General features: G+C 45.2%; 1 protein-coding gene across 5 annotated transcripts in view; it reads right to left on the bottom strand.

Moving 5' to 3' along the window:
• Positions 1 to 24796, bottom strand: part of EXOC6 (exocyst complex component 6) — a 114614-nt gene that overhangs the window by 52721 nt on the left and 37097 nt on the right. For 4 of the 5 annotated variants that reach the window (XR_009557616.1, XR_009557617.1, XM_060274851.1 and 1 more), the window contains exons 6-17: positions 22760 to 22964; positions 22218 to 22376; positions 21290 to 21358; positions 11154 to 11237; positions 10993 to 11039; positions 10184 to 10304; positions 8084 to 8155; positions 7731 to 7828; positions 7073 to 7178; positions 5565 to 5674; positions 3543 to 3654; positions 2809 to 2943 (exon numbers count right to left, since the gene is read on the bottom strand). Coding sequence is in view for 3 of the 5 variants with exons in the window: in XM_060274851.1 (XP_060130834.1) it covers positions 2809 to 2943; positions 3543 to 3654; positions 5565 to 5674; positions 7073 to 7178; positions 7731 to 7828; positions 8084 to 8155; positions 10184 to 10304; positions 10993 to 11039; positions 11154 to 11237; positions 21290 to 21358; positions 22218 to 22376; positions 22760 to 22964 (1318 nt within the window). In the remaining 2 variants the exon portion in view is untranslated. The remainder of the gene's footprint in view (positions 1 to 2808; positions 2944 to 3542; positions 3655 to 5564; positions 5675 to 7072; positions 7179 to 7730; positions 7829 to 8083; positions 8156 to 10183; positions 10305 to 10992; positions 11040 to 11153; positions 11238 to 21289; positions 21359 to 22217; positions 22377 to 22759; positions 22965 to 24796) is intronic. The other variant, XM_060274853.1, reaches the window with a different exon arrangement.

Below are 24796 nucleotides of genomic sequence, written 5' to 3'. Positions count from 1 at the left end.
ACTCTCACAGAACATAATAACGAGGGGGGGCAGACATTTTTATCTGACACAGGGACAAAAAACAGCTGTTGCTACAACTGGTTTCACATGGAATATCTATTAAAACTTTCACTAAAACCGTCTTTGGGTTCCAGAGTTCCACTCAACCAACTTCTAGACCAGGGGTAGTCAACCTTTTTATACCTACCGGCCACAAATGCATCTTTCTTGATGGCAAAATTTCCTTACCACCCACCAGTGCTGCAGTAACACATGCCGTAGAACCCCCTACCACCCACCTGGAATCCTGAAACGCCCACTAGTGGGCGGTAAGGACCAGGTTGGCTACCCCTGGACTAGACCAAGGTTACACAGCAACCAGAGCAACATTTTCCAAACCAACTAAAAAGAAACTGTGTGCACCTTGAATAATTAAGCACAAAGTTAACAGGACTGCCCATAGCCCCTGTACCTATGACTTGTTGAGCTTCCTAGGCCTAACGCCAACATTAAACATGGCACATGGGAAACCATAATGAATTTGTCTGAGCAAAAGAGTGGAAACTGATGACTGTCAGGAGGGTGGGAAGGGAGAGCCCGCAAAAAACAGGATCCATGGGAGGGAAGAATAGCAATCCTAGGATTCTGTTATATGAAAATAAGATTCTGTTTGGAAGTTCATAAAATGTGGTTCCATATTTCAACAAAACCAACTCATGGGATCAAAGCCATAATGCAGCAAATCCTGTAGGATGATCGTGCACACATGGAAAACGTCATCTTTGCCATTTGCCCTGGTTATAAAATTCGTAATAGTGCAACTCCTCAAATTAAGTGTCCCCAAGGCTGAAAATTCAGGAGCATGGTATTAATTCCTTTCAGCATGCCTTTTATCCTTCTTATGTCCTCCGTTAACCTTGACAACAGAGATTAACGTTGGAATTTGATAGGTTTATTTTAAGATTTAGTTACAAAATTAAAAGTACCGAAGACAGAACTAGCCTCAGTAGGAATAATCCTGTTTAGTTTGTTGGTCTGTGAAATCCTGCCGCATTTGGGTGTATACACAATAAGGCAATTATTTGAAATGGAAGATATAGCTGTCATGGAACCAACCAATGCCTGTTTTTGTGTGTTTGTCACTTATTTTACAAAATGCATCAAATTTATAGGACTAAATGAATCAACTTTGAACCGATGCTACGCTTTAAATTACCACTCCACATGTTTTATTTATTTAAAATACTCAAGAAATATTTTTTGCCTTTGGGAAATACCATAGCTAGGATTGAATAATCCATAAAACGTCCCATCAGGTCAAAGGGTGTATGAAGCAGGTTTCTCAAAACAACAGCTCCTCCTCACTCTACCTACCAAACTAAATTTGTAGATGAAGAGTTTTAAAAACAGTATGTGAAATGGGGCTGGGGGTGGGGGGAAGAATGGCTGTTCAATGGTCGGGGGTAGGAATCGAACATTCCTTTACATTAGCACAAGCCATCTTGTATATACTTATTTGGGAGTAATCCCTGTCATCAAAAAGCCTTTCACAGCACAGAATAGACCTACCTGCAGCTCTATTAAGTCCTGGTTTGCAATCTCTAAAATATTCATCAGTCAGCTATACCCGCCATTTTATTTTGGCTCCGAATCACATTGTTTTTGCTCAGGTTTTCCTGCTATAGGTTTGCCAATATGCATTTGGATGCCAGTTTCTTAATTTGTCTTCATGTATTTGCATGCTGGTAGTGCTCCTTCTATTCCCCACACTGGATTAGGCCAAGACCTACCAGTGAGTCCCAACCCACCAGCTGAAGACCAGATGAACTAAGTATACCCACTGAAATTAATGAACATGACTAAGTTAGGCACATTAGTTTCAATACCGTATTGGCCTAAATATAAGCCTCACTTTCCCCCCCAAATTCCGACTGTGAAAAGTTAAAGTGCGGCTTATATTCGCGACCTTACGGTATGCAGCCAGGAGCGCAGGGAAAACAGCGCCAGGAGCGCGTCAAAGTGGCACCTGCCCCGTGTGTAGTCCCCCATCTGCTCCCCCAAGGCCAGGAAGGGAGAGACAACGTAGTGCGCCCCCCCCCGCCACCGCCCAGTATGCAGCCAGGAGTAGCAAGGAATGGAGTGGCTTATATTCAGGGTTTTTTTCTTTTTTCTCCCCCCCCCTCCAATATTAAAAGTGCAGCTTATATTTGGGTGCGACTTATATTCGGGCAAATCAGTAGATTTGCTCTGAGTAAAACTCGATGCTAATCATTGTGCATACAAGGAATGAGAAACTGCTTCTTATTCCAAGTCCTAATGGCCGAAGAAGTTTTTTTGTGGCTTTCAAACTTCCAGAGCAGAGGGCAAATCTAAAGGTGATCAGGAACCACAATGATGTATGGAAGGCATGTGATGCCAGTGCAATAATTCTAGCTAGCCAACCTGATTAAAACACTCTTTCACATGTGTTTCCTTTGGAAACAATGTCATGCTTTTGCTAATTAACTACCAACATGTATGGTCAAGTCTGAGAAATATGTAGGTGTAGCTTTCACAATATTGGGCACAAACATGTTCCAATTTTGCCTCCTCCCCAATATGACCCCATCAAAACCTATACGGCACACAGTTCATCATGGATTAACTTGAATGAGATTATGTCAATTTAAATTAAGACAACCATCAAAAAACAATAACATCTGCATTCATAACCTGCCTCCCAAAACAGAGCACAAAACCAAGCTACAGCTAGAAAATAATAATTGGCTTCCTTGGTTGGGACCTGAATATTTAAAAATGTTAACCAAAAGGTGATAACACTTCACATACCTTAAACGTTGATAGACCATAGAGTCTTGCAGTATGGAGAGTTTCTTGTGAAATATTTGTAATGTTGGTTATAAAGTCCTCAAGGTATTTACATGCTTGTTCCAAATGTGTTGTGTTTATGATAATTTGCACCAGCTTTAACAACAACAAAAAACACAGAAAAGGAACAAATTCTGATAAAATACATTTGCAATACACAACTGAACTTGATTCGACTATACCAGAAGAGACACAACTAATTTAAAGGAGATTATTCAGAATGCTTATTAGCAATACTGACTGATGCACACATGCAAAAACTACAAGGTTGTAAATGGATAGCTACAAGAAGCAAATTTTCCACCTTCCGAGAACCTACGATTATCTGCTAGGGATTATCTAATACATTATCTACTAAGAAGCAACATTGTGCCAACTACAGAATTCCCATTTCTTGGAGAGGACAATGCATCCTATAGCTCATGCAGGGTGGTGAGAACTTTCTGGGCTTGTTAAGTGTCGCCATTATCCTGGGTGAACCCAAGAGAGGGCTCTAAATTGAATGTGCCCCAAACTCCCCTTTGTAACTGCAGAGTGCAAGCAAAGAATAGTTATACTGGTGGGCATGTTCCCTTTCAGGAGCTTCTAGTTGAGAAGCTTTGGAGGACATGCACGGCTCTTAGGGAAAGTCTGAAGAATCGAAGAACTATGCACAAGAGCACCCAGAACACTGACGCATGCATTTCAAAACTTACCTCCGTCAAACCTATGTGAGGCTTTTTTATGAGGTTCTGTAAACAACTGCTTAAAGTTCGAGTCAGCAGCAAATTTGTAGATTTTCTAAGCATATCATCTATCTCTGTTGAACTGAAATGCAAAAATTTAATGATGCTTTGAAAACAAATGATTAAACCACTGATGAAACTTTAAAATAATTGTGCAGCCTTTTTTTCTCCTTTCCTTTTTTAGAAGACATCTGAAGGCAGCCCTGTTTAGGGATGCTTTTATTGTTTGATCGATTATTTTATTTCATTTTTCTGTTGGAAGCTGCCCAACAGAATAATAATTATTATTATATCCCAGATAACCAAGTAGAAATCTGTTCAGCTCCAATAGAGGACAGGTCATCAGTCAAGCAACTGCTTTGTTAACAGTTTAACAAACTTTTGAGATATGCATTGATGTAAAACTTGAACTATGTTCATAGCATAATTGGGAAAGAGTAATCATCTGCATATTTTAATAGTTTCTGGTTAGAGATGAGGACCAAGAAGTCTTATTTATTAGTTCAGTATGTGGGAAGGGAGAGCAATTTACAGTTGTCAACAGTGCACAAAGCATGATGGCAAACTGGAAATAGCTTCCAGATTTCTGAAAGCAAAAGGGAACGGCACATTTTATCCAGTTAGAACCAAGCAATGTTTTTCAGACTGGCTTAAATGGAGGGCTTTTTTGTAATGAATTTTTGTAATGAATTTCTCCCATCTATTAGAATCTGAATGTCTTACTATTTTGAATGCTTCTTAAAGTAAAATGTAATGCTGAAGGATGGGGGAGGGGGAGAGAGAATAAAGGTGGTCCCTAACAAGGAGCCATTCAGAAGCTACTCAGGTTTGCCCCAACTTTCACAAATTGTATCTGTCTCCATGAATCGAACATAGCCTTGGACGATCTTCTGTCCTTCACACCCCTGCTTTTCCAGGTGAAGGCTGACTCCTTATGTGCCCCAAGTAGGTCAGCTTTTAACCAACATGGTACAGTATATATTACTCAGGGTTACCATAAGAGAAGAGAGTACTTTGTGGCATTTCTAAGTCACTTTGGAACTGACATGGTTGAATATGATGCTATGGGTTTCACAAAACTCACTTTGCTACTGATGTGGAAAGGATTTTGCTTCCCGGTTCACATTGACCTGCCACTCTATTTTCCTTGGGACCAGCCAACATTAAAGTTTCAATCTGTCTATCACTTCACTAACAGTGGAGGGCTCTATTCCCAGGCCCATAAAAAACTTTCCCTATAGTCCACGTCGGGATGGCAATGAGATGAACCCCCCCCAGAGCAAATTCCAGAAAATCCCATGAGAATTTAGAAAAACATGCCTGGGTTTAGCCATATTTCCATATCAACATAGTCCATCCTGGCTGTTTCTTGGTGCAGACCCATCAAGTCTGGCTGTTGCATCCGCCAAACTGCCGTGAACCACTACTAGCGGGATTGGCAGCAACAGCAGCAGATATGTTCTATACAGTGGTACCTCGACTTACGAAGATGATCCGTTCCGTGGCCGTCTTCATAAATCGAAGTCTTCGGTTCTTGAAGCGCCCGTTCTGCGCATGCACGAAGCGCGATTTCGCACTTCTGCGCATGCGCTAACCGTGCGCCGCTTCTGCACAGGCGCAGAACTGTGTGCACGACGAAAAGACTTCTGGGGTTGTCAACTTCGGAAGTCGAGTCGTTCGGTTGTCAAGGTACCACTGTACTTATTTTTATTTTTCATTCAATTTTTATACCACTTTAAATATTTCTGAAACAAAATATCAAAGCGGCTTAAAACCTACATTAAAACACCAAACAATCCAGAAGAAAACATTACAGAAGGAAGTAAAATATAGCACACCTTGTGTTCTGAGTTCCAACCCTTTCTTCTTGTGTGTATATATATATATATAGGTCCTATATATATATATAGGTCCTATATATATATATATAGGTCCTACATGTCTTTTACACACACACACACACACACACACACAGCTTTTGTAAATGCTTACCTGCGATGAAGTGACTCTGAAAACTTAAGGCTTGCATAAATGAATTCTTTGACCTGGATATAAATCTGAGGCACTGACTGAGACATTGGAAGTTTCTTTGGAAAACCCTGCTGCAGAAACAAAACACATATGTGCCATGTTACGCTGCATTTCAAAGTAATTAAAGCTAAGCAGGTTGGAGAAAAGGTCATTAATATCACATGCTAAGCTATATATGACTGCAATATCTCTATACCAGGGGTTGCCAACTCCCAAGAGCCTGCGATCTACTCAGAGTTAAAAACATCTACCCTCTTTTTGGAGGTTCAGGTCGAAGTTGTTGAGCTTTGAAAGGAGCCAGTGATCTACCAGTAGATTATGATCTACCTGTTGGACATGCCTGCTTAATAGTCTAAGAGTTTCCCCCCTCTCTACAGAGGGAGAGGCAAGAGACTGGCAACACAATTCATCATATAAAAATATGCTACAGTATTCAGATCTCTCCAAGTTGAGACCCCAAATACAGCCATACATTCCAAGCTGTATAAATTTCATTTAAAAAGATGAGGGAGGCTATAAGTATTTTATGTTTTGCTTTTTAAAAAAAACAAAAAACACACACACACACATTTATCAGGTTATTTCTTCTTTTACAGGATTCTACAAGTGTGTACTGCTGTCTCAGTGGATTAATGCCCAGAACACCTAAGCACTGAAAAAGAGGATTGGGTAAGAGGAAATCTACACACAAAAGAAGATGAGCTGAGAGGAAGGGCCCAGGCACACAATCCCATTGTCCTCACCTTAAAGTAAAGGTAAAGGGACCCCTGGCCGTTAGGTCCAGTCGTGGACGACTCTGGGGTTGTGTGTTCGTCTTGCTCTATAGGCCGAGGGAGCCGGCATTTGTCCACAGACAGCTTCTGGGTCATGTGGCCAGTTTAACTAAGCCACTTCTGGTGAAACCAAAGCAGCACACAGAAACGCTGTTTACCTTCCCGCCGGAGCGGTACCTATTTATCTACTTGCACTTTGACATGCTTTTGAACTGCTAGGTTGGCAGGAGCTGGGACTGAGCAACGGGAGCTCACCCCGTCGTGGGGATTTGAACCGCCGACCTCCCAATCGGCAAGCCCTAGGCTCTGTGGTTTAGACCACAGCGCCACCCGCATCCCTTTGTCCTCGCCCTAATTAATTGTTATGTCTGCACTGAGACAATAATATTTACTTATTATTTATTTTAAGTATCTATACTTCACCCCAAAGTCCCAGGATGCAAATACATACACTTCAAAAACAAAATTGTGCATATACACCAGACACATATTGAAAAATGATCCTAGTTTGTAGGCAAACTAGGATTTGACCAAACCAGTTTTCCGCATTCAGACAAAATTACAATGGTTTGCCACTAACTGGAAGTAGCCTCCTCTTCTATGTGCACATGGAAGAGAGGAAAGAGGGAGTAAACTTGGTTTGGAGGATCATCAGAATGCCTCCTCGGGTGCTTTGCACAGTGTGTGTTTTCTTACCTTATCAAGTTCCGGATCTTGAAAGGGAAATTTGCTAATGACAATTTTGTACTCCTCTTCATTTGAGACGGGTATTGGGCTGCAATTATCTGCTTCAAAAATATCCCTGTGCAATCAAATGAGCATATTATTAGAAACATAAATACTAAAGCACACGGCAAACGTATCTGGGCACAATCTAGCCAAAGTGAAGCACTTCTACAGCTTTCAACGCTGAGAGCTAAGTAAGTGCTGAGCTCTGGTGTCACAGACTGCTCCTGAACCATCTAATTGCTAGCACTCAAAGTCTGGGGACAGGAACAGCTGTGAACCGCTGGTGGGAAGGAATACATAGAAGCAGAGGCAGCACTATTAGGCAGAGTGTCCAAGGGTAGGAAACAGAAACCCGTGGGACTTCAGGTATTTGTTTATTTTGTGTAATTTAGACAGCTTCTGTTAGCCATGGAGATAAACAAAGACTATGTAGGACACCGTAGCCTTGCTCCATCTCACACACACTTTCAATTGTAACTTTGACAATAATCATAAAGAGCTAGAATTTTTTTTCTTTACGTGAAATCCCCTGGCTGGATATATGCAACTATATAGCCATTGAAAGAACAACCAAAACTGGTTAACATTACTTTGCAACAGGATCTTCATATTCTGTGATACTAACCTGAACAACACAGCCCATTTTTTAAGCAGCGTTTCATTGTACTGGTCCCTTATTTCAAATAAAAGATCAAAGAGCCTATTCACAGGAAACCCGTAGCCCTAGGAAAACAGTGTTTAAAAACAATATTTTAAAAGATGCTATTGCTGCAGGTGAGTATATGATACTGCAAAATTTTAAGAGTTGATGCCTGCAATCAATACATAAAGGCATCCTTGGTATATATACCGTATGTCCTTAAATAATACATTTCCTTGGTTTACTGTTTAGACATTGAATTGAATTGAGTTTGGCAACAGAAGGGCTGCAAATGGACACCCAAGGAAATGCTTACAACAAAGTATTTTACCACCAACCTGCAAGGTGTCAGCAAACACAACAATCAGATTCTTCAGCTCCAAAACAAGATCAGGATCCGTGCAATAGGACTGAAAGGTAAAAACCACATATTGTAAAATCAAATTTTAACCAATAGTAGGCTTGGAGTAGATGACCCTTGCAGTCCCTTTCAACCCTACAATTCTATGAGTCTTTTATTCTACAGCTGCTCAAAATGATCCATCTACAAAATAGTCATTCAAGAAAATGGCATGAATGAAGCAGGCAGAGGGCCTTCTCGGTAGTGGTGCCCGCCCTCTGGAACGCCCTCCCATCAGATGTCAAGGAAATAAACAACTACCCGTCTTACCCATTGAGGCTAGTGGCACAGGGCGCCAGGGCACCAAGTTCTGCAGGGCGCCAGGCAAGAGTCCGGGGAACACCAAACAAGCGCGCTGAATGAGCAAGGGTGCATGCACTGGTTTTTTCCCTTTAAGCCTGCAGGCACTGAATTCTGCGGGGCAGCAGAAGGCTAAAAGGGGGGGAAATGAGCCAACGCTTGGCAGGAACAGCGCACGCACCCTCGCTCGCTCAGGGCAGGCCCGCTCGCTCAGTGTGCTGCCTGACGTGGCCACCGTGGCACGAAGCGGCCAGCTGAGTCAGGAGGTGCCGCGTCCAGCCTCTGCCTCTGCCCTGCCGGAGGAGCCGCCCTCCAGCCTGCCTGCCTGCCTCCTCCAGCCCTAAAAAAAGGTCAACTCTAGGAAAAGGGATCTTTTGCCAGAGGGCTCTTTGCACCACGGCGCTGGATATTCTTAAGAAGGCCCTGTTCAGAAGACAACCAAAGACAGCCATGTTTAGGGAAGTTTTTCCATGTTTGACGTTTTATTGTGCTTTTAATATTCTGTTGGGAGCCGCCCAGAGGGGCTGGGGAAACCCAGCCAGATGGGTGGGGTATTTATTTGTTTGTTTGTTTGTTTATATTATTATTACCGGTATTATTATTATTATTATTATTATTATTATTATTATTATTATTATTATTATTATTGGAATGCCCTTATATTGATGAATTTGTTTTTGAAATAACAATGTTGTGTTTTAAATTGTTGTTTTGTGCCCTGGGATCTTTGGATGAAGAGTGGGTAATAAATTAATACTATTACTACTATTTTTGTGAGGTGGTGTGAATATTATTTTTTTAATCACCACAGACACCACACAGGTTGCCACAGTCCCAGTCTGTCAGCAATGGTTAGAGAATCTGCTTTGCATGCAGAATGTCCCAGATTCAATCTCTGGCATCTCCAGGTAGGGCTGAAAGAGACCCAAATCTTGAAACCCTGGACAACTGCTGCCAGTCAGTGTAGACAATACTGAGCTAGATGGACCAGTGGCTTGACTCATATTATAGGGCAGTTTCCCAAATTTGAATGCTCCTAAGCAATTGAAGCTATTCCACTCTTTCTCATGCAGTTATTCAGCTGGGGAAATTGAGCAAAAATATAATGACACACATTATATAGCGATTAATTATCCCTCAACCAAATAATACAGATATTAAATTAACAACACTGTTCCAGTTTCAAGTAGCTGGAAAGAGATCCAAGGCATTGTGTCTATGTTGCAACAGAAGTACCAAAAAAAGAGAGAGGGCAGCTCTAAGGGTTCTGCTGGTGAAGTTTATTTTGGAAACAGGGGTTTTGGAATGATAATTAGGAACTATTTCCTGGTGCTGCTTTCAGCACTAAACTAATTCAATCTGATCTAATGAAGAGGTCAGTTGAAACTAATTAGGACGGATAGCAATAATAACAGCAGATTAACTCTGCATATTCTAAACTGCCGGACTAAGGCCACAGTTTGGAAGACCCAGGGAGTTGTAAATCAGCAAAGGATTATGCAGATAGCCCAGGGCTGTGGCTCACAGCCTGAGACTGGTGGGACAAACAAAAGCTTGGCAGGCTCTCCCCCAAATCTGAGCAATTTTTAATTACAAGAAAAAACCCCACAGCAACCTCACAATAATGGACCTGGATTCCCCACCCCCTTACTTTGACATTATCCTTCCTTTAAACACACTCAGAAGTTCTTCAAGTAAATAAACCTAAAGGGCATCTTCGCAACACCTTCTCACTTACCGAATGAGTTCTAAGGACTGCAATAATCTTTGAAAGCGCCATGTTCCAAAGTTCATCAGTGTAAGCTCTCGTTATCAATCCTTGGGTTACGTGTAAAATGTGATCTTCTACTACAAAAAAACTGAACACATAGAAAATAGCTAAGTGGAATAATCGCCATTAAAATCATAAATAACCAAACAACAACCTGCTTCTTGTTTGTTTGTTTGTTCATTGCTCTCTCTCTCTCTCATACACACACAGGTTTAAACCAGTGTTACCAATTTTTATGGGGTTTGCTGCTAGAGGGTGTTTAACAGGATTACACAAACCAGCTTGAGGGTGAAAGCCACCCTTTGTCATTTGCCTTGAAACTAGTAACTGAGTTGCAATAGCAGTCATAAAGCTAATTTGTGACCCCCACCAGTGGGGGCGAGGTTGTGGGACAGAACCAATTTCTCCTATCCGAACAGAAAGTCAATGAGTTTATGGTACACATCGAGAGTGACAATTCTCTGTGGGGCCAGGGAAAAGAGAAGGGGGGGGTTGCACTGGAAACCCCACTCCGAGAGTAAGCACAATATTTGCTTTCAAGCAAGCTTAAGCTATTTTGGGATGGAGGTTGAGCAGGAGTTATTTGTTCTCTTTCCCCCCCCCACTGCCTCCCAGGCATCTGGCAACATCTGAAGCAGGCAGCAGTCAACAGGTTAGGCAAAAATGCAGTTAGCATTGCTGCAAAACAACACTGAACAAGCTGAAGAGTCAAAAGCTACCACAAAGAAAGGCCTATAAAGCAGGAGAGCAACAGACACCCATGTCTTGGAACTCACCCTACAATCTGACTGAAGTATCTTCTGTAACCTTCCACCGTTTCATGCTTTAAGAAAAGAACGCAATATATATTTATATATATAAACAGTTTCAGATATCTGATATGTCAAGTATTTTAAAACAGACCAATTTCCATTAAAAGGAAAATTAAGTACTGTACCATGTTGGACTGTGGCTGCAACACTAGTCTTGCTTGTTTCCTTCTTTGTTTTCTATAGTAATTTTCAAATGTCTCTGCATCGCCCTAAAGAGGAAAATAAATATATACATAAATATATATCTTGTGAAAGTACACACACACAAAATGTATGTTACGTTTGCGGAATGGCAATACTCCAAATGCACCCAAAAGCATTTCGTTTGAGACATTCATTTGTGACAGCAGCTGACTGACAGGAGTGTGGACCCGCCCAAATGTCAAAGTGGTCCACTAGGGATGATGGAGTTCAGGATCCAGCCTACCAGATGAAACCTGTTTCCAACCCCTAATTTCACATTTAGTTCAGCAAACTCATTTTGACAACATTCTTGAACAGCAAGTTGACATTCAACAATTCCTTACGTACTTAGAACAAAAAGAACATTTTCTTTTCCAATTTGCATCATTTATAAGAAAACTTACAAAACTGCTTTGTGTCATTTCAATAGCCATGGGAGAAATAGCTTGCCTCTCAAGGATTTGTTCACCGTTAAGTTTCCACCACCAATTGATGAAATTTAAAACAACATGAAAAGCTGACACTTATTCCTGATGTCTTGCGCTTGGAAGGGTATCAACTTTATTGAAGGATGCTTTGCCAAGAATCTTAAATTTACTTGAACACGTAAAATGGGAGTGGTGGTGTTACAATGTTGAAAGGTTGGCCAAAAGTACTGACTGTTTTTCTACAGGTAATAAGAAATCAAGGCTAGCTCTTACAGCATTAAAGAAACCCATTCATGATGTTTGAAGTTTAAAGTTTCCAAATATGATTTACTACTTTTCTGCAACATGGTTAAAGTTGATTATATTTTGCTATGAAAAAGGAAATGGGTACCGTTTGGTATATAAACTGAGCAGAGTTCTGTTCTCATCCATCTGTATCTAGCACCAAAGCCATATTCTTGCAAAGTACTTTAGAAATTCAGCACTCAAGAAATCTATCCAGATCATGCATAAGTGCAGTTTTGAAAGGGAGGGAGGGGAGAGAAAGGAAAGAAAAAAGAAACCAGCTATTTCTCCCTTAAAGGTAAAGGGACCCCTGACCATTAGGTGCAGTCGTGACCGACTCTGGGGTTGCGCGCTCATCTCGCATTATTGGCCAAGGGAGCCGGCGTATAGCTTCCAGGTCATGTGGCCAGCATGACAAAGCCGCTTCTGGCAAACCAGAGCAGCACATGGAAACGCCGTTTACCTTCCCGCTGTAGCGGTTCCTATTTATCTACATGCACTTTGACGTGCTTTCGAACTGCTAGGTTGGCAGGAGCTGGGACCAAGCAACGGGAGCTCACCCCGTCACAGGGATTCGAACCGCCAACCTTCTGATCAGCAAGCCCTAGGCTCAGTGGTTTAACCCACAGCGCCACCTGGGTCCCTTTATTTCTCCCTTACATCATGCTAAATTTTAATTAAATGGTTATATTCAGGTTTGGAAACATCATAGCGTGGCCAGATTTAAAGATGTCACATGGATTGGGGCTACCGTAAATAGAGTAGGCATTGCTGTTAAGGGCATTATCTTCCTTAATAGTTTCAATATGTTCAGTAGTATAGTTATGTGGTGTGGAATATCAATCTGAGTAAAATGAGAACAAACCTTTTTCTGGTGCGCTTTTCACTTTCCTTGACACTTCATGATTAACATTGCTAAGACTTCATTTAATATTTAAAATAAACATCTATTTGTGGCACGTATTTAATGGCCACACTCTATACTTCGTTGGTTTCTATTTTCTATGAAATGAAAAAAAAAATGGTCCCATGACTCTCAGAGCTCTTCATAATGTAGAAAAAAAAACTATTTAGTTCTTTTTATCATGATGATTCATTCAGAAAGAACCATCTGTCTACTTAAAAACCACAACAAAAATTGACTCATCTGTATATTCTGAAATTAATGTAATTTGCATGTAAGAAGATTTTTTTGGAGAAAAAAAAACCCTCTTAAACTGCTCAAGTTCAGCTTTACTACTCTTGCGGTTAGGTTAGGTTAGGTTAGCTTAGCTTAGTTTAGCTTAGTTTAGCTTAGCTTAGCTTAGTTTAGCTTACTTATTTAGGTTTCCATTAATTAGTAAATTCAAAGCAGAAAGATATATTGGGTACCGTAATAAGAAATTGCAGACATGGAAATACCCAGTACACCCAGATGGCTTCCTCAAAATGCAAAGCGGAAAGATTATTTAAAAATACAACATCTGTAAACTAAGGTGGTGGTTTACCTTATCAGATCAAGAGTTCAAGAGAACTATACAGTACTTTCTATTACTCTAAAAAATAGATTAAGTGAACGGACACCTATGTATGTTACCATGCCACGAGACTTTTCATCTTCAGCCAAGAGCAACATGTAATTCTGAAACAACTACTGTAGCATAATTGCAAATACAGCACAGTATTTACCTAGCAGGAGCATTTACGGTTTTCAAGTAGCATTCTTCCTAACCACACAAAGTAAATAGCAGCTGTGGGGATGGGTGGTCCAGATCAGTTCCACAGCAGGGGGAAAGGGTTAAATCCCTTCCCCTGTCATGGTCCCAGTCCCGACCACTGCTCCCCATCACCATGACTATTCAAGAAACAAAGCACACAAAAGCTAGTTTCCAACCAGTGAAAAAACTTATGATGCCTAATCAGCAACAGTAGTACAGTATTTTTACTGTATCAAAGCTACTAGTTACAATTTTATCTTCGGAAACCTCTTAAGTTTCCATTTTGCCACTTGAGTTGTTCAAGGTTCCCCCCCCCCCACACACACACACATAGGAGTCATATTTGTCAAATTAGTTACATGAGCAAGATCTTGCAACTATCCAACAGAACACACACTTTTTCCTTCCCGTACCTTTCAATGGGAGTGACTTAAGCTTATGCTTAATTCTCCCATTGAAATTACATCTGAATTTAGGTATATTTAACTCATTTGCTGTACTGTAATCTTTACCCTACATCAGGAATAGGAAAACTCGGCCCTCCAGGTGTTTTGGGACTACAACTCCCATCATCCCTGACCACTGGTCCTGTTAGCTAGGGATGATGGGAGTTGTAGTCCCAAAACATCTGGAGGACCGAGTTTGCCTATGCCTGCCCTACATAGTGAGCATATTCTTATCTAAAACAACACAAGAACCATAATTAATTTGATATGAAGGATTCTCTGTTGGGATAGCAATTATGGTTGCTCTGTTGCTACCAAGAAACAGGTTCTCTCTCTCCTGATCAAGGGTGGTGCTGTGGTCTAAACCACTGAGCCTCTTGGGCAGGGGTCCCCAGACTAAGGCCCGCAGACCAGATACGGCCCGAAGGCCTCTTTTATCCGGCTCGCAACAACCCTGCCGCCCGCTGCCACCACCCGCTCTTACTGGCACGGCACGGCGCAGCTGCCCATTTCCGAGTCGGAAAATGCGCCGGAAATAGCTTGTGCGTATGTACAAGCGTCATTTCCGGTGCACTTCCGGGTCGGAGGAGGCCCATGGACATGCGCACAAGCTATTTCGGGTGCTTTTCCAACCCGGAAGTGTGCCAGAAATAGCGCCTGTGCACGCGCACAGGCACACACTCCCCCGCCCCCGCGCGCTCCCCTACTCTCCGGCCCGAAGCCGGGTAAGTTTGGGGACCCCTGCTCTTGGGCTTGCCGATCAGAAGGTCGGTGATTCGAATCCTTGTGACAGGGTGAGCTCCCGTTGCTTGGTCCCAGCTCCTGCCAATGTAGCAGTTTGAAAGCACGCCAAAAAAGTGCAAGTAGATAAATAGGTACCGCTCCAGCGGGAAGGTCAACGGCGTTTCCGTGCACTGCTCTGGTTTTGGTGTTCCCTTGCACCAGAAGCAGCTTAGTCATGCTGGTCACATGACCCGGAAAAACTGTCTGCGGACAAACACCGGCTCCCTCGGCCAGTAAAGCAAGATGAGCGCCGCAAACCCAGAGTCGTCTGCAACTGGACTTAACTGTCAGGGGTCCTTTACCTTTACCTTGACTTTCCTGATCACCCAATAACAAAACCTGGAAATTCCTATCCTGGCTGGAAGGTGCATATATGGACACGATCTTATAAAAATCCTGTTACAGATATTAATGGATATAAACTAAAGGATGCTGTCACAGTGGCCGGAGTGGACTACTTCAGAGTAACGACGCTACGCAGCTCTGCATTTTATTCTTTTATTGGTGCTGCGTATTTACAGTGCTCAAGTCATTGCTATTTACACGGAGCGATGTTGTCAGTCGGTTTCAGAACCTCCTAATGGCTTTTGGCGCGTCTTTCTCCAACACAAAAGCTTTGGCAGACCCATCCTCTTGCCCCTCCTCTTCCTGCGTAATTCTGGAGTTGGGGGGATGGGTCTTCCCCCCTTACTTGCCCCTTCCTGTCCCACCTGGGACCCTGGCTCCTCTACCTTGCCTGAGCCTCGGACACGACTTCCTGCTTCCCCACTGGAATCGGAACTCTCCCTGCTTTCCCCTTTGCTCGGGGACGGGCTTGAACTCAGGAGGGGAGGGACTTCGCGATATCCCCTGTCCCTCACATCCACCCCCCTCCCAAGCTCTCCTTCACCCCTCCCCAGGCCCCCCCCATGTGTCGGTGACGACTGGAAGCCTAAAAACTCGGTGCTCTCCGAGCCCGTTGGTGTGAACACCTCCCCCCAGTCCTGCGAGCCCCCCCCTTCCGCCTGGGAGGACGGGAATCCCAAAAAGTCCGTGGCGTCAGAGCTGGTGGGGGTAAAAATGTTTTGCCAATCTGCTCCTTCCTCTGACTGGGTGGATCTTGGCGACACCCATACCTCATCCTCTGGTTCCTCAAACTCCGCTTCCCAGCGCCATGGTGAGCTGTTCTCCCGTGCCTCCTCCTCCTCCCCCTCCCTTTCCATGTGCCAGGGCTTGGGTCTGTGGGGAAAGAGGGCGTGAAATTCTTCCACCAAGAATTCCTCCTGTATCTGAGTGGCGGGAACCCATTCATTCTGGGACGGTGGAGCATCCTCCCATGCCATGAGGTACTCCAGGCCCCCCACCCCCCACCTTGAATCCAGGATGGCCGTGGCCTCATTGAGTTGCTCCCTGCTTTCCCTCTCCCCCCCTCCCTCGGGGGTTTGTTCGCTGTCTCTGAGCCTGCTGCTTTCCCTGTACGGCGACAGCAGCGATCTATGAAACACTGGATGCACCCTCATGTCCTCCGGCAGTGCCAGCCTGTAGGCCACCGGGTTGACCTGTTGCGTGACCGTGAAGGGGCCCAGCCATTTGGGTGCCAGCTTTTTGCACCTCCCTCTGGTGGGAAGGCCCTCCGAGGACAACCACACCTTGTCCCCCACCCTGATGACCTCCCCTTGTCGCCTGTGGCGATCTGCCCCCTTTTTGTACGCTTCCTTGGCCCTCTCCAAGTGTTCTCTGAGCTGCTGGTGCACCGTCTCCAGTTCCTCTGCCCAATCCTCAGCCTGTGGGCCCTCCTCCTCCTCCTCCCTCTCCCTCTCTGGGAAAGATCTGAGGTCGCGCCCGTAATTGGCCTTAAAGGGCGACACCCCTGTGGAGACGTGCACTGCATTGTTGTAGGCAAATTCTGCTAGTGGCAAGCGATCCACCCAGTCCGTTTGCCGCTGGCTGACGTAGCATCTCAGGTACTGCTGCAGAATGGCGTTGACCCTCTCCGCTTGTCCGTTGGTCTGCGGGTGTCTAGCCGTCGACAAGCTGACCTCCACCTGCAGGAGGTTCATGAGCCGCCGCCAGAACCTGGAAACAAATTGGCGGCCACGATCCGAAATAACCCTTAAAGGTAATCCATGCAGTCTGAAAATGTGATCAACAAACAGTTTGGCTGTCTCTTCTGCCGAGACTGCCCTGGCACACGGTATAAAGTGACACATTTTGGACATGAGGTCCACCACCACCAACACTGCAATCTTACCCCTGGACGAAGGCAGATCTGTGATGAAGTCCATGGACACCACTTCCCACGGCCTGTGTGGTGTGGCTAAGGGCTCCAGCAACCCTGGTGGCGCTGCTCTGACCACCTTCGCCCGCTGGCAGGTGGTACAGCCCCTTACATAGTCTCGAACATCTTCCCTCACCCCTGGCCACCAGAAGTGTCTCATGACTAGGTGAGTGGTCTTGTCCCTTCCAAAATGCCCCGCTGTAGGGTTGTCGTGCATCTGCTTGAGGACCGTACGTCGAAGCTGGGTGGTGGGTAGGTACAGCGCACCCTTGTAGAAAAGCAGCCCTCTGCGTTCTGCAAAGTCTTTTGCCTGCTCCCTCCCCCCTCTCAGTTCTCTGAAGATGCGGTTGGCAAATTCATCCGCTGCCGTCAGTGCTGTGAGTTCTGCCTCGCTCACCACTGCTGCTCCGCAGGACCATGCCGACGGGGGGAAAATGTGCCTTGGGGCTGGTGGCGCCTCCTCCTCCATGTACTCTGGCTTGCGGGAGAGGGCATCCGCCCTGACATTCTGCTCTCCTGGGATGTAGTGTATGGAGAAGTTGAAGTTCGAGAAGAACTCCGCCCACCGTATCTGCCGCTGGTTGAGCACCCTGGCAGTTCTCCAGAACTCCAGGTTCTTGTGGTCTGTGCACACCTGGATGGGGTGCTTGGCGCCCACCAGGAAGTGTCTCCAGTGCTGGAACGCCGCGTGGATCGCAAGAAGTTCCCGATCAAAAACTGTGTAGTTTCGCTCGGGCTGGGTCAACTTCCTGGAGAAGAAGGCACAGGGTCTCCACTCTCTGTTGGCGTCCAGTTGCAACAAAATGGCGCCCACAGCCTTATCAGAAGCATCTGTTTCAATGCGTAGGGGCGCGTCCTGAACCACGTGGAACAGGTTCTGGTCTGAGGCGAACACCCTCTTGAGGCTTTCGAACGCTGCTTGCGCCTCTGGTGTCCACCTGAACTTCTGCTTGCCTCTCAGGCAGTCAGTGATGGGAGCCGTAACTCGAGAGAAGTTCTTGATGAACTTCCTGTAGAAGTTGGCAAAGCCTAGTAGGCGTTGGGCATCTTTGCGCGTCCTGGGGCTGTGCCAGTCCAGGATGGTCTGCACCTTGTCCTTGTCCATTGCCAGCCCCTTGTCTGACAGCTTGTAGCCCAGGAAGTCCACCTCCTTGGTGTGAAACTTGCACTTCTCCAGCTTCACATACAGGTGGTTCTCCTTCAGGCGCTGTAACACCTCCCTGACGTCCTGCACGTGCTGCACTGGGTCGTTGGAGTAAATAAGGATGTCATCCAGAAAGACCAAGCATTTCCTGAAGAGTAGGGACCCCAGGACGTGGTGCATGAAGGCCTGGAAGCATGCTGAGCCCCCTTGCAACCCGAAGGGCATCACCAGATATTCAAAAGAGCCCAGAGGCGTGAACATCGTGGTTTTCCACTCATCGCCTTCCCGGATCCTGATCAAGTTGTACGCCCCCCTCAGGTCTAGCTTGGTGAAAATCTTGCCTCTGCGTGCCGCTGTCAGGAGATCATCCACTCTGGGCATGGGGAAAGCCACTGGCTCTGTCACCGAATTCAGCCGTCTAAAATCCACCACAAGACGGCGCTGTTGCGTGTCTTTCTTGTCCACCCAGAAGACCGGGCTGCCCCCTGCTGCCTTGCTTTCTCTGATGAACCCCCGCTTGAGGTTCTTGTCGATAAAAGCGCGCAGATCCTCCAGTTCCTGGTCTGACATGGCGTACAGCTTGGCTGGGGGTATAGTTGCCCCAGGCACCAGGTTGATCTGGCAGTCAAAAGGCCTGTGTGGGGGCAGGTGGTCGGACTCCGCTTCACTGAAGACCTCCTGCAGGTCCCAGTATGGTTTGGGTATCGCCTCACCCCCTTTGACGTGCATGGTGGCCACCGTGGCTATCGGAGGCCCCTCCCCTGGTTGGTGCTGCATGCAATGTTCCAGGCAAAAGTCCGATCCAAAAGTGATGCATCTCTGATGCCAACTTATGGAGGGGTCGTGGCGCGCCAGCCAGCTCATGCCCAAAACGATTGGGGGGTCTGAGATGGTGGTGACGTTGAATGCCAGTGTCTCTGAGTGCCTTCCAACCGTCATTCTCATGGGGGGGGTTTGATGAGTGATGGCCCCTCCCAGCAGCTCTCTGCCGTCAATGGTTGCCACGTGCAGAGGAAAATCCAGCTGCAGAAGCTGGATCTGGTGCTCTTCTGCAAAGTTTCTCGAGAAGAAGTTGGCTGAGGCACCACTGTCAATTAGGGCGAGGACCGTCAATGGATAGCCATTTGGGAGCGTGAGCGTCACTTCTAGAACCACTCCTGCTCTGGGAGGGGTGGGCTGGCTCTGCTCCTCTCTGTGCGGGTGGGTGGGCTGGGGCTGTTGTCTGCTGACTGTGCCTGGCTGCCGCCCCTTGTCTCCTGCAGCCAGGCTTTCCCGTTTCCCTGCTGTGGTGCTGCGTCAGTGGGGGAGGGCACAACCGTTCCCGCCTTTCCTTGCCACTCCCTGCGATGTGGGCAGTCTCTGACGAGATGCTGGGGGGAGTTGCAGAGAAAGCAATTCCCACCCCTTCCCTCCTTGCGTCTTGGCGCCGCTGGGGTTTGAAAAGCCCGCGCGCGCGCGCTATCAATCTGCATGGGTTCCTGGTCCTGACTGGCCCCAGGCGTGGCTTGAAAGGGTTGTTGAGGGAGTGGCTTCTCCTGCGACCGTGGGAACCAAGCCCGCTTTGCGCGCGTTGCTTGCTTGTCGCTCCATCTGGATTCCTGCCTCACCCCCACCGCCAGAGCCGCTTTGCTCAGTTGATCCATATTACTGGGCTTTGGACCTCTCGAGAGCTCATCCTTCACCTCCTCATGCAACCCCAAGTAAAACGCCGCTTGCATTGGGGCAGACTCCAGATCCCACCCCAATCTGTGCACCAGCATGGTGAATTTCGCCCAATACGCGCGAACTGTCATATTTCCTTGGCGTAAATTATGAAGTTCCTCCTTAGTCTGGTCCATATGACTATCGGACGAATACATCGTTTTCAAACCTTCTAGAAATAGTTTGACATTCTTCATGCAAGGATTCCTTGTTGCAATTAACGGTCTTAGCCACTCCCTGGCCGCCCCTGTAAGGTGCTCCACAATAAACGCTACTCTGTGCTCATCATCAGGGAACTCATCGTGGTGCAGCTCAAGAGCATACACAATCTCAGTCTCAAAGCCCTGAAACTCCTTCGGGTCTCCATTGAACTTGCTTACTAGGGTCCCGGCTCTCCTTCCTGGCAGCACTTGGACTTGGGGTGCCCCTCCCGCCTTGTTTTTCTCTGCATCCAGCTTGTTTTGGAGGTCTACCGCCACCGCCCTTAAATGCTGCTCTTTTTCCTGGAGCTCTCTCACCTGTTCCGCAAGTTGTAGCCGGTCGTCCTGGAGCTTCTTAGTCTCCTCTTTAGCTGCCTTCAATTCTCCCTGCGCCTGCAGCGACAGCTGTTGCAGTTCTAGCTGGGCTTGCTCAGCGATCTGCCGCCACTTCTCCGCCTCTGACACGCTCATCCCGGCAACTCCAAAGTAGCCCAAAAATGATTAGGAGGTTGCTGTCACAGTGGCCGGAGTGGACTACTTCAGAGTAACGACGCTACGCAGCTCTGCATTTTATTCTTTTATTGGTGCTGCGTATTTACAGTGCTCAAGTCATTGCTATTTACACGGAGCGATGTTGTCAGTCGGTTTCAGAACCTCCTAATGGCTTTTGGCGCGTCTTTCTCCAACACAAAAGCTTTGGCAGACCCATCCTCTTGCCCCTCCTCTTCCTGCGTAATTCTGGAGTTGGGGGGATGGGTCTTCCCCCCTTACTTGCCCCTTCCTGTCCCACCTGGGACCCTGGCTCCTCTACCTTGCCTGAGCCTCGGACACGACTTCCTGCTTCCCCACTGGAATCGGAACTCTCCCTGCTTTCCCCTTTGCTCGGGGACGGGCTTGAACTCAGGAGGGGAGGGACTTCGCGATATCCCCTGTCCCTCACAGATGTCAACAGTGGCTGACAGAAACAGCACACTCACAGTTATTTTTAGAACACATGTGAATTTCTGTTAAGGTAGCTGCAATGTTTTCTCATGAAAACTCACATAGTTTTGAGGCACAGAGAGAAAACAGACAAAAAAGATAAGAGGAATGTAAAAATAAAATAATCCCCACAAAAATATATATGTATATACGTACCAGAACTGAGTAAATATGCAAGCATCGATAAACAGGAGAAAAATCTACCAGATCGTGAGCTGTCAAAACCTGTAGGAAGGGATCCAAACCAAAACACATTCAGGTACAGCATGACATTCATAAATCAAATGAGCATTAGAAACTAATAACAGTAAGCCAAACAGGATGCCAGCATTTAGATAGGGGGCAGACTCTGCCATGATCAGTTATCCAGCCATTTTGATAATTGAACGGGTGCCCTTGACAGATAAAGGCCTGATAAAAATATGATTCCCTTGTACAAATATTGAAGTCAAATCAAAATTGCCTGAATAATATCCAGTGAGCACTTATTTCTCCACTCTTTCCTCATGGGTTAAAAATAATGGTTATAATCTGTGCTTTATCTGGTAAAAAAATAATACTAAGATGTGCTAGTACTTTGTACAAGTAGGGTTGCCAGACTCAATAGAGGACAGGACCTCTGTGCCTTTAATTGCCCTGCTCACTTTTGAGTCTGGAAACCTTAAAGAGAAACCAGCAGACCCTTTGCTTGGAAATTAAACAAAGGGTCTGCTGGTTTCTCTTTAAGGTTTCCAGACTCAAAAGAGAGCAGGGCAATAAAAGGCACAGAGGTCCTGTCCTCTATTGAGTCTGGCAACCCTATGTGCAAGTGAGTATTGTAAAAAATAATCCAAAAACCACTTTCCTCAACCAGTGGCTTTTCCCCTACACCCCATTTGTTGTGGCCAATTGCTTTTTAAAATTGAGGGCTTTTTCATGTGGAAAATTGCTGTTCAAAATGAAAAGAAAGCTAGATGGTCTAATGGGTTACCACGAGCCCCCTGAGAGACTCGAAGGTTCACTTCCACCTATTTCAGGATTGTTTCCTAAAGGCTGAACAATAAGAACAAGTAAAATGAAGGAAAATTATTTGAGATCGAAATACCTCATCTTCATGTTCTTCCTCTTCCTCTTCAAGGTTTTGTTTTGAAACAATTTTATTCCTTGGCTCTGGAATGCCATCATTGTTTATATATGGACTCTTCCCATAACGGAGATTGTTTTGCTTCTGGAGACCAGTATTAAAGGTTTTCTGCTGCTGTGCCTATAATAGCGAAACACACCATTGAACACACACAAAAAGATCACACCCAATTCATTTGTGGTCCTACGAAAGCAAAGACAAGTAATGGCCAAGGGAGCAGAAGGTGGGATGTGGCTTATCTCTTCAGGTGGATCCCACAAAGTCACACAAGACTGAAATATTTTCCAGTTGAGTAGGCTGACACAGGTTGGATTCATGCAATTCCTACATTTTGAAAATGTGAGGGAAAGTTTGCACAAGTCGGGGACCCATGGGGATGCAGAGGGAAGGAAGGTGTTTGTGTAGCACCTCTTGTCATGTAAGGCCTTGTAAGCAGATGAATTGAGGCTAGATTACGATTGGTTTAGTCAAGCTTGAATATGCTTAGATTTCAGCAAGCATACCTGTTTCATCGCTGTTTCACCAATTTTATCTGAATGCTTCCGAATACTCTCTAGGAAGTCCTTCAGATCCGACATGGAAATCTCTTTAATTTCCTCACGAAGTTTTGGAAGGTTTTCAATCATTATCTGACAAAACCGATACTGACTAACTCTAGGAAAGTAGATGTGTTCTAGCTGTTCCATAGTCTTTAAAGCAGAATAATATCTGGAGAAAAGAAGGGGGGAGTTGTTGTTGTTTACCATCCGAACATAATCCTAACAAAACTGTAACAGTCTGAGCAGTTTCGTGCAAATAAGATTAGGGTCTCAAAAGGAGCAAATGGGGAGGCAGAGGGAGATGAGAAGCTGTCCTAATACATGTTTGGCCACCTTTGTGGAGAGTTCTACACCATATGCCCTCTAGCTGCTGTTCATCCTTGGCTATAATATCTGCTAAGAATCCTGGACATAAATGACTTATTTAGGCTAGCGCAGGCTTTGCCAACCTGGCACCCTCCAGATGTTTTTGACTACAACTCCTATCAGCTGTCCTGGGTGGGGCTGATGGGAGTTGGCAGTCCAAAACATCTTGATGGCACCAGGCTGACAAAGATTGAGGTCATCCCTTTGCTTTGCTTCAGTAAATTCTCCAAAAAGAATTTTATGTTTTGCCATGTGATGCGTGCAGCTTGCCTCCCTACTTTGGCAATCTGGAGCTTGCTGTCTGCTTGCAGACTTCACTCCTCTTTTGGAGCATTTTGAGTCTGAGTTGGGTTTGCCCCACCATTTTCCAGCCAGCCCCATCGCCCAACTCCGCCCCTAGCTCCACCCACTCATGCTCAGGACTGTACGTAGTTTCATCTGTGAAACGTTTGCAGTTGTGCAAAAAAAAATTGAAGTGCAATCTCCTGGCTAGAGTGCTGAATTGCGGTTATGCATAATGCATAGATGCAGCCTAACAAGCTGAGATGCTTTCCCTGGATCTTCGTTGCTTAATCAGCGGTATAGAAGAAAAATGCATGGTCAGCAGAAGTGACCATCGTATGCAATGATGATCAGGCTCCTCCTCCTGCTGTCACCTACAGTCACTATCCAATCAGGCTGCGGGACAGGGAGAGAGATGGGTTTGCAGGACCTCTCCATCAACTCTTCAGAAAGACCAGCAATTTTTTTGCTCCTCCTCTCACTGAAATTTTTCTAGGAGCTAGTCATTACAGGAACTCTGTAACTAAGAAATAGCGCCAGCATTTTCTTTTCTTTACTCTCCATGTCAAACCCTTTCCCCTTTGTGCCATGTCATAGCCCTTGCCTTCAGGCTTAGAATCTGTAACCTGCTATGCCCTCCCTTTTTTTTTTGCTTAAGAGAGGGGTTTAAAAGTTTTAAATAAATAGTCACAATAGTAAGAGTGTCAGAGACAAAAAGAGACGAGAGAGAGAGAGAGAGAGAGAGAGAGAGAGAGAGAGAGAGAGAGAGAGAGAGAGAGAGAGACTTGCAGGGACTAAATATTAAGAAGCTGCCAAATTAGTATTTTTATAAGTTGCCTTCATGCCCATAACTGCCTCTCACCAGAATTCATTCAGATTCTTCATGCAAATACACAAACATATATGTATATGTACCCCCAATTGACAAATGTAATAATGTGCTTTATAGCACAGCTCCACAGGAGTTATAATTATAGCAATTACATTAATACTAAACAGGGTAACAACAGACACTTACAATGTATAAGTAGTAGAAAGGATTAATAACCTTTTCTTTCTTTTTTACAGCTATAATACTGCTTTGGAATGTGCTTCAAAGAAAAAGTGCAACCCTAAGCATGCTTGTTCAGAAGCCACTCCCATTGCATTCAATAGGATTTACACCTGTGTAAAATGTTCAAAAGACTGCAGCCAGAAGCAAATTATGAGCAAGGAAAGCTTCCTTGCCATTCCTACGCTGTATCTGTTATTTGTAGACTATTCTAAAATACTAAAGCAAATAAAGTGATAAATACCGTGGCAAACAGAACTTAAAACGTTTTCGTTTCGTATTGCACAAGACAGGGCTTCTTT

This window comes from Zootoca vivipara, chromosome 5, assembly GCF_963506605.1.
Source record: "Zootoca vivipara chromosome 5, rZooViv1.1, whole genome shotgun sequence".
In the NCBI taxonomy this organism is placed as follows: domain Eukaryota; kingdom Metazoa; phylum Chordata; class Lepidosauria; order Squamata; family Lacertidae; genus Zootoca; species Zootoca vivipara.
This window is presented reverse-complemented; position numbering and strand designations above follow the sequence as displayed.